This window comes from Olea europaea, chromosome 17 (assembly GCF_002742605.1).
Source record: "Olea europaea var. sylvestris chromosome 17, O_europaea_v1, whole genome shotgun sequence".
Lineage (NCBI taxonomy): Eukaryota > Viridiplantae > Streptophyta > Magnoliopsida > Lamiales > Oleaceae > Olea > Olea europaea.
In genome coordinates this window covers 22,080,119-22,092,326 of record NC_036253.1, presented here as the reverse complement: position 1 = coordinate 22,092,326, position 12,208 = coordinate 22,080,119, and the positions used below count along the sequence as shown (strand labels likewise).

The following is a 12,208-nucleotide window of genomic DNA, read 5'->3' as shown; positions in this document are numbered from 1 at the left end:
AATCAAAAGCAATTTTCTCAAGATTTCTTCTCAAACCTTGCGACCGATTTTTGATATCAGACTTTGTGATCTTTTTATGACTAATTAAAAGTTTCACCCCATTTTTGCTCCAACCATCTTAGGCATTGTGCATGATTCAAAATTTTAATAGGGTCCTCGTAAAATATCTAGAAGAATATTTGGTATATTATATTCGAACATGACACTATATGATATAATAGATGTTTTACATGTGACTCGAATGATATAAAATAGTGTAACAATAAATTCATGTAATGTATATCTTTTTAAATATATGAAATTTCTCTAAAACCTAATTTTGTAAATTCGAGCAAAAATGAGCATTAACAACTTAGGAAGACACGTTCTCTTAGCATTTCTAGATCCAAGATGAAAATGTAAGCATTATTTTTCTTGCAACTATGTTAGTACTAACTTTCTCGATAAATAAGCTATGATAATAAAAAATGATAAATTAATAACTTAAAAGTAAATCTAATCTACTTTGAAGTAATATCGACCATGCTCGTAATTCAATAAAAATTGATAAACTAATAACTTAAATGTAAATTTAATTTACTTTCAATTACAATAGAACATATCTTAACTATTTTACTAATATCAGAGTTATAATAACTGAAGTGGGATTATTTGGTCCATTTGTAAATGAATCAATCAAGAATCATTCAGACCGTTAAATAACCGTTCCAATGGAAAATCGGAACCGGTTCAATATGAACCCATTTTTACCAAATTGATCCATAGCTAAAACACTTTTCATGTTTGCACAAGAAGAGATTACCAAATCGGAAGCGATGCAACTTGTATGGAAGGTTAGAACCTTGACCCCTACGACACTTGCCGAACCTTTCCAATTTATGTGAGCGAATACATTCAATCTTGGTAAAACGGCATAAAATAAAATGTATATTTGATCTTTATTTTAAAAATAGTTTCTAATCAGAATTACAGTCTAACAATGATTCACCGATTGAACCAATTATTCAATGACCCAAATATATATCCGAGTCAACGATGGAATCGATTCTAATAACTATGATAAATATACTAAACCGGTAAACCTCGTTGAGTTAACCATATATTAGAAAAAAAATGATTTTGAGACTTCCCACGTTAGATAAGCACAAAAAGGAGTTGAGTTTAGGTCCCCAATGTGTCTTTGAATTAGTTGAAGAGAACGATGATCTTCGTGTCCAATAAGGATGAAAAGCTACAAAATTAAACGAATTAGAAGACAGTTCAGTGGGGTTTTAATAGTTTTTAATGTTAGAAAAAGAGAGCTTTGATTAATTAATATTAATCTTCCAAAACTATGGGCGTAAAGCTGTCACGTTTCGACCGATCCTCGTGTATTTTGTCGTTACTATTTTCTTAATGAATTTTATATCTTAATTTTGAAATACACTCAAAACGAAAATGCTAAGCCTACTCGATTATGACTCCGACACAAATTTAAAATAAATGAAAAGCAAATTAAAGGGGCAAATCCACCAACTAATCAGTGGAGAGACAGCTCATTACCCCTTTAATTTTTATTTTTTTATTTAAAAAAAAATTGTTAACAATTATTAATAAAAGCCTTATATATCAAGTGAACGACGACTTCCACTTTCTAGCTAGGGTTACGGCGTGACTAACCATTAATAAAAGTATATTTTAAAGAATAGTCGAGTCAGATTTTAACTTTTTAATTGTTTCATTTTATAACTATAATTGAGATACATGATCTTTTTAGGTCGACTCTATCTGATACTTGTTTTGGTAGTGATTGCTATGAGTTGGATACAAAGGTGTCGATAGCCAAATTTTGTAGTATTTTATATATGAAAAAGGTTATTCTCGAATTGGTAAATATACACTATATTTGTTTGGAATTGACTATTTACTTTAGGCTTATGTTTAAAAGTTGTTCAATCCCTACCTTTTTTTATTTTCATTGAGCATCATTAGTGTTAAGAAAAAATGCGTCCAAAGAACAAATATATGCATGTTTGAAGAGAAAATGAAGTGAGTTTTGTTGAGCAACTTCTTTTATATTTACTTAGAGCCTTAGAGGTGGTTTAGACGAGGTAAAATATGTGTTCTTATTTATTATTTTATTTTTTGTTTCCTTGTTTGATGTCCATTCAAAAGTGTTTTTATTTTTTATTATTATTATTTTTGGAAAAAATTAGTTTTGAAATAGTAATTTTTTAGAGAACGTGTGATCAAAAAGTATAAAAAAAAATTTGGATTTACATGCAAAATATTTTTTATGAAAATGTATGATTGAAAATGAGTTTTAGGAAAAAATATTGTGAGTATAGTAAGACTATTTGTAATTGTTCACTACGTTAATCGGCTTACGTGGCATACACATGATATGTAGTTTTATGATGCATCAATGAATAGAAAACTACAATATTAATGTATCAAATAATCACCCGCGATATCAATGTCATATAGCGCAACTGTCTTAGTGAGCGACAGTGAATAACATTATTCTTTTGAATATTATAAATAAACATGAGCTTAGTGAAAATCTTAAAGGCTCATCGAAATTTTGAGGTGTTAGAATTATAAACGTGATGCCCGAATGAGTGTGGAGAGGTTTATGATCCGTTTGGTATGACTTTTGAATTGTCAAAATGAGTTTTTGAGGCTCAAAAGTTGCTTTTGGACTATTTGATTTATTTTATGCAAGTATTTTTGGTAATTAGAAGAGTTTTTAAAAGAAATTAGTCTAATTAATTTTCTTTAAAAATACTTTTGAAATTGGAAGTATTTTAAAAAATTAGTTTTCAAATAAAAATTAAGATAACTTCCTCCAAATACGCTTTTATAGAAAGCAAAAGTCATGCCCTTAATATCATTTTAACACTTTTAAATTATATTGAGTTGTCAAGATTGAAGATAATTAAGAGAACAACAGACATGGTCTCTATTTGAGTCCCATTTTGGTAATAAAATATATTTTAGAATAATTAATTTTTGAAAAATATATAGTTGAAAACGCGTTTTAAAGAAATGAGCTTTGGAAAAAATAAAGGCCAAACATAGACATGGAGTCATCAAAGACAACATATGTCTTTGTCCGGGCTCCATTAATTCTAAAATACAATTTTCTTTTTTATTTTTAACTACGTGTTCTCCAATAATAATATTACGCGTAGACCTAAAAGTCTTCATTATTTTTTGAACATACATTTAAAAAAAAAAAAAATACTATTTCAAAACTTATTTGGCTCAAACTAGCAACTTGTTTGGGAGCGATTTTTTGCCCCAAAAAATTGATTTTTTGATTGTTATTTCACTATTTCAATCGTCATATTTGACTTCTTCTCTCACAGGTAGACCTCACTCTTCTTTTAACGGTTAAAAAATCAATTCTCAAAATCGCTCCCAAACATCTCTAGGGCTGCTAATCGAGCAAAAGATCTGAAAATCTAGTTCTAGCACTGTAATCACATCCATCTACATTACATGGAAGAAATTCTTTTCTCGATTACCATTGGAAGAAGTATTACATTTTGGCGGGGAGGTGGGGGGATTTTTTATTACAGTATTCTGTTCCTCCACTGGAGACCATCATTATCTTATGCAATTGAAAATTCAAAAATTCCATTATGAATATTGAATTCGAGAAAAGTAAGCAAACCAACGAGTCAGAATACACAAATTCCTCCCTCTCTCTCCACTCTTCTCTTACAAATCACCAATAAAAAAAAACTATCTGCTTTCCCCAAATCGACGATGCCATCTTTGTTGTTGCCAATGTTGGGTCTCGTATCAATTATTATTTTAGCATATTTTTTAATCCCTTCAAGCAAATGGAGGGGTCCAAGAAACCACCTCTTCTTGCATTATATTATATACCTCTCTGCGCCTTAATGCCCGCAATCCCCTTTTCTCTTTATCTATTAACATACATGTTTTTATGTATACATGTCTTCTTTCTTCCTCTATTTATGCAGAATATGTACTGGGGCTGTTTATGATATGTTAGTGCAGTTGAGATGTTTGTATTAATGCTTCTTCGATAACTGGTCTTTTTGGCTTCCGGGGTAAACTTCTAATGCTTTCTCTGCTTGTAAATTTAGTGTATTTATGTGTAAATTGTTGTGCCTTTCTTACCCTGATGTTTTCTTTGATTAGTATGTTTCATATTTTAGAACTGTTTCATGTTTTAATTATATCAACTGAAAGACTTTTGCTTTTGAAAAACTAATTTTGTAGATCTTTAGTGTTCGTGGGCAATAACTCATTAGATTAGAGTAATCGTTTGCTTCTGGTAGTGATCATTTGCGATTATAGATTTGTTTTTCATGTTCTCCTTGATGTTCTGCTCAAGTTTTTCTTTAATATTGGTTTCATAGGAAAAAGAGGTATTTGATTATGAACTATGACTGCCCGTCATCCGCCTTGTTTTCATCATAGACAAAAGAGGGTTCAACACCTTCTCCGATTTTAAATGGGTTTTCTTATGTATGTACAGTGTGATAATTTTTGGGTTAAAGTCTATTGCCCTTTTGTTCATCGGAATGTATTGTTTTTAAAGTACTAAATGGTTTCTCTCGAGTCTTCATTCCTTGATGCAAAGATTTATAGTTGGATGTTGGAATTTCTATTATGAGGGGCATATGGTTTATAATTGCTCAATGATATTATTGTTTCATTTTCTTTTCTTTTGATTAGATGAATTTCAGAGGATTTTGGGAAACAAAAGAGGAACTTAAAGAAGAAGAAAAAATGGGAATTGTTGAAAATACTGATTGTTCAAAACGGAAAGATTGGTTTGATTTGAATTTCGGTTATGACGATTGGATTACTTTAGATAATTCTGACTCAAAGAAGGTGAGGATGTGGGAAACTGGCAATACATCAGATCAGAATGTATCCAATCCCTCTGGTAATGGCCGTACTGATGGTTTGTCGGGTGAAGAACCTCAGGATGCAGATTATTCTCACATATCACTTAGCTACGAGTTAGAGAATCTAATTTTTGCTAGGTTTCCAAAGTCACAGTATTGGAAGTTATGCTTTGTGAATAAAAGGTGTTTGACTCTCTTGAAAAGTGGTGAGCTTGACGAGATTAGAAAGAAAATTGGATTTAAAGAACCATCTGTTTTCATGCTAGCGACTGGGGAAGGTAATTGGTGGGTGTTTGATCGAGAATTTAGGTCCCGAAGAAAGCTTCCAGTTCTACCATCTGATCCCTGTTTTGCTTCTGGAGATAAAGAGACACTCTGTGCTGGTAGTCACCTTCTAGTTTCTGGCAGAGAAATTGATGGTCTTGTTATTTGGAGGTATGAATTGGAAGAGAATAAATGGTACAAGGGTCCATCTATGATTAGCCCGAGATGCTTGTTTGCGTCTGCAACTTGTGGTACCTTTGCTTATGTGGCCGGTGGGATGGGGATGGAGGCAAATAGTGAAGTCTACGATACTGGTGAAAAATATAATCCAGACAGTGGATCATGGGAACCACTTCCAAGGATGAAAAAGAGGAGGATGTTTTGCTCAGGATGTTACATGGACAATAAATTTTATGTGATTGGTGGGAGAAATAATGATGGAGAACTAACCTGCGGTGAATTTTTCGATGAAACCAAAAACAGATGGGAGCTCATTCCCGACATGTTGAAGGACGATCCTGTACAATCATCCCACTCACCGCCACTTCTTGCAGTCGTAAATAACAAACTCTACTCACTTGAGTCTTCTTCCAACCAGCTGAAGGTGTATATTAAGAAGACCAATACATGGAAGGCGCTGGGGCAAGTTCCAGTGAGAGCCGATTGCAACAGAGGTTGGGGAGTCGCATTCAAGTCTCTAGGAGATGAACTGCTCGTGATAGGAGCATCGACTTCTTCATGTACTAGTAATTGGATGGCCATATATACATGTTGCCCAGATTCTGATGCCTGTAAATTACGGTGGAGACCTATTGACAGTGGCAGAAACGGGCTTAGTCACTTCATTTTAAATTGTTGTGTTATGGGAGCTTGAGGAAGGATTCTTAGAGAATTTGAATCCATTTATACTCATTATAAGATTGTCTGTCCTGGATGTGCAAACGTAATATTACTCTACTTGTACTTCATATAAATCCTCCTGTTTTGTTGCCTTTTCTCACTTGATTAATAACTTCTGGTAGTGACTCATTTTATCGTTGAAGTTGCTCATTTTATCGTTGAAAATACGTTCTTATTGCCATTCAGGAAAACAATTTCTCAAAAAAAAAAAAAAAGAAAGAAAAAAGAAAGAAAAAAAAAAGAAAGGAAAACGTGTTTACTATGAAATTCTTTGAAATTTTGGAAAATCTTTTTACCACCACCAACACCATTACTGCCGCCATCAATACCAGTGTCACCACCATCAACAATCAACAACACTGTCACCACCATTAAACATCAACCACTGCTACCACCATCAACACTACTGTCACCACTCTGAACCATAGGCCACTGCCGAAAAGCCCAAATGGAAAAACCACCCTAAATCACCATCAACATCACATTGAAAAACCCAAATTGAAAAATCACGCTGAACCACCATCAACACTAGATCGATAAACGAATAAAACCCCCAAAAGTGAGAGAGAGAAGAAACCACCATCAAGACCCATCACCCATCGCGCTGCTGCGAATTGCCTCTCCCAAACCACAGTCGGCGTCGAAGAGAGAATGGGTCACGCCTCCCCACGCAGTGTCGCGACTCCCCACGAACCCAACCATTCAGCGTCGCGATGAACCCACCTATAGCAGCGTCGCGACGAATGGGTTGCGTCTTCCCATGCTGGCACTAGCACCGGCGCCACCACCATCAACCACTCCGTCGTCGGCGTCGAGAGAGAGAAGGAAGAGACGACCCAAAGGAGAGAATGAAGCAGGAAGTCATAGCCATTGGTTTTTTTCCTCTCTCCTTTTTTGCGCGTTTTGGGTTTTTCTCGTGTTTTGTACAGAAAACATTCAAAATGGCATTTTGGTCGTTTTGTGTTTTCTTCATAAATTTTTCTTTATTTTTGAAAACGCGTTTTCAAAAATGGGGAAGAGAACACATTTTCACCGTTTTGAAAAATCGAAAACAAAAAATGGCACGAAAACGCCAAAGAAAACAGACCCTAACTCTTTCATAATGTCATTGTGTGATATATAGCTATTCAGTGCATCGGTGGAGGAGCAACTGAACAAGGAAGTTTAATTCCAAGTCTACACTAAACACATTATCAATGCAAAATACCTGATTAAAAAAAAATAAAAATTATACGTAAGTGTTAGTTGTAATGTTTATTGCATGATGGAGAATTTAATGATCGTAAACTGACAATTTTGTCACACTATAATAATATTTATTGACATCAAATTCTAGTCATGATCACTTGCACTCTTAACAATCAAATTAGAGTCGTGCAAAAATAAAGAGTGATGATAGTGAGATGTCACATCAAATGAGTTGTCATGTTAAATATTATGTCAACTAACATACAATGGGGAATCCACACGGGTTCATGTGGAGCCTCTGACCCCATAGAATTTCCTAATTTTGTTTTAACATTTTTCCAACTTGTGGTGAGTGACAAATACACATTTGTTTTCGATAGCTTGAATGAACCCCTTGTGTTTGCTTTGGGACTCAACAAAGAAAATAGAAATGCCTCAAAAACAAGCAAATTAAGGTTCGATCCTTACAAAAAACTATAACTTAATTTGATTCTACAATGAAAAATGTCTGATTCTGGCGATGCGAACAAACATCCATATTCGACTCTATATATTTGCTATAACCGGACAGTCAATTACGCTTATGCCCCTAAAACATTAGAAAATTTTGGGTGACAGCCCAATGTTGTTTTGGCCCAAAACATACTGAACTGGAAAATAGGCCCAATTTTTATTTATGACTATAACCACACTGGAACCTCCTCACCTCCTCACTCCATTGTTGAGTGGCTAACTCGCCGAGCGAGTCAACTGCCGAGAAGGAAGCTCCACAGTTTCCACCTCTCACCTGTGAGATTCATATTTTGTTGTAAGATTATTCAATAATTTCGATCCAAAATTTCCAATTATGTAAGTTATAAGCTTTACATGAAATCGTATCGTCTAAGTTTAGGGTTTGTGGTTTTCCATTGTCACAATCTTTATTATGTAATGAGCCGTGGTCAAATTTTGAGATCTTCTCGTAAAAGATTTAAAAAATTCCTGATTTTAGGGTAACGGTTCTTAATTACGTCCTCTTGAGCCTTTCTTTTTGGGTTTCTTATTATGGTTATTAGGTTTTAGGCATTTATATACAGTAGTTAGATCTTTTTTGTTGGTTCCCAATCTATAAGTTCGACCAGTCCCAGTCGGTGGCCTGATGCATATGCTCATTAGGGTTTGTCTGAGGTAATTAATTGTTTAGATTTAGCTATGTCTGCAAATAACAACAATCCACCAAAGAACATTGGGGTTTCATCCCCTTTCGGCAATTCATTGCCAGTGAACCCATCTGCTCAGCAACAAGTCGGATCTGGCTTTCCGGGGCAATTTCAGCTATCTCAGCTCACTGCTCATGCCCAAGCCATTGCTCAAGCTCAGTCTAAGGCACAGGCTCATGCCCAAGCTCAAGTGCAGGCAGCACATGCTCAATTCCAAGCGCAGTTGCAAGCTGCTCATGGACTTTCATTCAATCAAGCACATTCCAGTGGGGCAAATTTGGGTTCTCCATCGCCCTCTGTTTCAGGAGCTGTCAGCGCTAGTGCAAGAAAGTTTATGCAGAAGCCACCTGTTAGGCCGATTGGCTTCTCGCCTCCCAACACGGTTTCTCCTCTGAGGACAATGGATGCTTCAGCTGCTGCCCGCAGGAAGAAGCAAAAGCTTCCAGAGAAGCAGTTACAGGAAAGAGTGGCTGCAATTTTGCCTGAATCTGCTCTTTACACACAGCTCCTTGAGTTTGAGTCCCGTGTGGATGCTGCTCTGACGAGGAAGAAAATTGATATCCAAGAGGCGCTAAAGACTCCATCATACATACAGAAAACTCTGCGGATATATGTATTTAACACTTTTGCTAATCAGATTCGTACTATTCCTAAAAAACCAAATGCAGAGCCACCTACGTGGACCCTTAAAATTGTAGGGAGGATTTTGGAGGACGGGATGGATCCTGACCAAGCTGGCATGATGCAGAAATCTAGCTCCTTATATCCAAGGTTCTCATCTTTTTTCAAGAGAGTTACTATTTCGTTGGACCAGAAACTCTATCCTGATAACCATATGATTATATGGGATAGTGCTCGGTCTCCTGCTTCTCATGAAGGCTTCGAGGTAAAGAGGAAAGGGGATCAAGAATTCACTGCAAATATAAGATTAGAAATGAATTACATGCCTGAGAAGTATAAGCTTTCATCGGCTCTGATGGAAGTCTTGGGTATCGAGGTTGATACTCGTGCAAGAATCATGGCTGCTATTTGGCATTATGTGAAAGCTAGAAAATTGCAGTGTCCAGATGATCCTTCTTCTTTCAATTGTGATCCTCCCCTTCAGAAATTGTTTGGGGAAGGAAAGATCAGATTTACTGCAGTGACACAGAAAATAACACCCCATCTTTTTCCTCCACAACCCATTCATTTAGAGCACAGGATCAAACTATCAGGAAACTGTCCTGCTGGAACTGCATGCTATGATGTTTTAGTTGATGTACCTTTCCCAATTCAGAGGGAATTGAATGCTCTATTGGCCAACACCGAAAAAACAAAAGAGATTGATGCCTGTGATGAAGCAATTTGTACTGCTATAAGAAAGATTCACGAGCACCGTAGAAGAAGGGCATTCTTTCTTGGTTTTAGTCAGTCACCAGTAGAGTTTATTAACACACTGATTGATTCTCAAAACAAGGATCTGAAAGTTGTCTCCGGGGAAGCAATTCGCAATCCAGAAAAAGAGCGCCGATCAGATTTCTACAACCAACCCTGGTATGTTTATAATTAACTCTTTGTTCTCAATTAACTGTTTTTAGCTTACGTTATTGAGCATCTGTTTGGTTCAGATTTTTTAACGGTCATTTTTCCCCAAACGCATTTTCAGCCACATTCTCTTACTTGTCCATAAAATGATTTTGAACGTGGACCCATAATTTTTTTCTACTTTTTAACTATACATTCTACAAAAATAAATAAAAATAAATAATAATAATAATAGATTTTCAAAATCTGTTCTTACTTCAAACAGGCTTTGAGTATCATCATTGTAAAGTGGTTGCGGGAACATATGTAGTTAACTTACTTCGATCAGAATCTAGAACCCTATGTTGGATACAATTACCATATAATATAGGCAAATGGTTCAAACGGGAAGTTGGAGTTGAATGCATGCAATGAATTTCGAAGTAATTTGAGATATTCCTGCTTTGTTAACTGATTTTCAGATGATCAAAACCCTATGTTGCACGGACATTTCACATTTAAGAATATGTATCTAATAAGCCTCGTGCCCCTGTCCTTTTTTTTTTATGGCCCCGTTTGATTCTCATTTTTCTCAAAATGCATTTTTCTCTCTCTTCTTTTCCACTACACATTCTTCATTAAAATAATATTACACACAAACCAAAAGCTTTTCCTTATTTTTCATCCAATCATTGTCCATCAATCTACTATTCTAAAATTCAGTTTTCCATAAAAATGGGTGTCATATATTTTAAATTACCAACACTCAAAGGATATTTAGAGACACCACTCCTACATGTCATGTGCCATGTCCTATTTCGTAAAGATATAGTATATGTATTTAAAAATTTTAAAAATTTGAATCGGGGTGTCCTTGACGTGTCCATGCCCGTCCTTACAGTTTGTTAAAAACCTTATAATGCCCTAGATATTGAGATTTGTTGGTATGTCCGGTTTGTCATGGAAATTGTTATGTATTGTCCATGCTTCTTTTTTTATCTGAATTGAAACTTGTTCGACTTGAATTTCTTTTATTCAATATGCAGGAAATATGTGAGTATTGGTACTTGGTAGGCTTTGTTTTCTACATGAGATATTAGCTGCTGCTGTGTTCTGTTTTAGAGTTAAACTTACTTTCTAGCATTTCCCCATAATAGTGGACTTGTTACTGAAATCATAGTCTCTTCTTGACAGGGTGGAAGATGCTGTGATACGCTATCTGAATCGTAAACAACCTGCAGATGCTCCTGGAAGCACGAGTAGGCAGGAACCCTAAAGCTTCTACGGATATCTGAACTGTAAACTGCCTGCAGATGCTTCTGGAAGCCAAGTAGGCAGAATCCCTAAAGTTGCTAAAGAAAAGTATGTAGTTGTTTCTATCTCTTATTGTTCTTTGAACATCTACACGGCTTTTTCACAACTGGTCTTCTCATTTCCAGTGGTAATGAACTTTGAATCGTTTTAAAAGATAGTATATCTGGTCATCAGCACTGCAGTTTCACTTGCTGTTTCTGGTTGTCAGACAAATATCCATTACAGATTTATCTTTGCCAATGTGCAATAGCAGTTCTGTTGTTTGATTAGGTCAAATGTCGGATCATATGTCGTCAACCTAAACAGAAACAAGATCTTGCGTATTTATTTCATGGATGCTTCGTCTTTGATCTATTTGCTTTTGCACAAAAAATTGATCCCACCTCTCTTTTCTTTCGAATCTGACATGTGCTTAAATTTTGGAACGAAATGTTGATTGCCCTTGAATTTCATTAAATAACCACATTCGGGTTGTACCAAAATAGTACTTTGAGTTGGTGACTTCATTAGCAATCTCATATTGGTCCCTGTTTAGGCTCTATTTTTCATTAAAAAAGAAAAATGCATTTTTAAAAATATAAAAATAATTAATTAATTAATCACATTCTCCTATAAAATAATATTACACTTTCAAAACATATTTCTCCTAAAATTTCATTTTAATGGAGCCCAAACAGATAGTAGACTACCGAGGTCGGTATCTGTAATCTCCATTTAACATATTTTCTTCTGACATATTTGTTATGTTGGACTTGACAAGACGAAATAAGAAACAAGTTAAAATTTTCATGAACTATTTACGAAAGATGTCTTAAGAATATGTGGAAACTTGAGATTACATTTGAGTTAATCTTCCTAAATAATGAGGCAATTATACAAAGTTTAACGAGTCTTTATTTTTTAAGCAAACTTCCATTTGTTAAGGTAATTTGTTAATCGAAAATGTTTTCTTAAGTGCTTAACTTATGT

At 35.1% G+C, this 12,208-nt stretch overlaps 2 protein-coding genes across 2 annotated transcripts; both read left to right on the top strand.

Annotated features, from left to right (window-relative positions):
• Window positions 1-3,529: 3,529 nt before the first annotated feature.
• LOC111365420 (F-box/kelch-repeat protein At3g27150-like) lies at window positions 3,530-6,169 on the top strand. Its single transcript, XM_022985946.1, has 2 exons — window positions 3,530-4,064; window positions 4,696-6,169. The coding sequence occupies exon 2, from the start codon at window positions 4,696-4,698 to the stop codon at window positions 6,007-6,009; it is 1,314 nt and encodes a 437-aa protein (XP_022841714.1). The 5' UTR covers window positions 3,530-4,064; the 3' UTR covers window positions 6,010-6,169.
• A 1,752-nt stretch (window positions 6,170-7,921) lies between these two features.
• LOC111365419 (SWI/SNF complex component SNF12 homolog) lies at window positions 7,922-11,593 on the top strand. Its single transcript, XM_022985945.1, has 2 exons — window positions 7,922-9,955; window positions 11,120-11,593. Exons 1-2 carry the CDS (start codon window positions 8,415-8,417, stop codon window positions 11,199-11,201), a joined length of 1,623 nt encoding a protein of 540 aa, XP_022841713.1. The 5' UTR covers window positions 7,922-8,414; the 3' UTR covers window positions 11,202-11,593.
• Window positions 11,594-12,208: the final 615 nt, after the last annotated feature.

Excerpts from the sequence above, each read along its gene's own strand:
- LOC111365420 (XM_022985946.1), top strand. The coding sequence starts at position 4,696 with ATGAATTTCAGAGGATTTTGGGAAACAAAAGAGGAACTTAAAGAAGAA.
- LOC111365419 (XM_022985945.1), top strand. The coding sequence starts at position 8,415 with ATGTCTGCAAATAACAACAATCCACCAAAGAACATTGGGGTTTCATCC. Across the intron at positions 9,956-11,119 it reads GATTTCTACAACCAACCCTG|GGTGGAAGATGCTGTGATAC; the intron begins GTATGTTTATAA and ends TCTTCTTGACAG.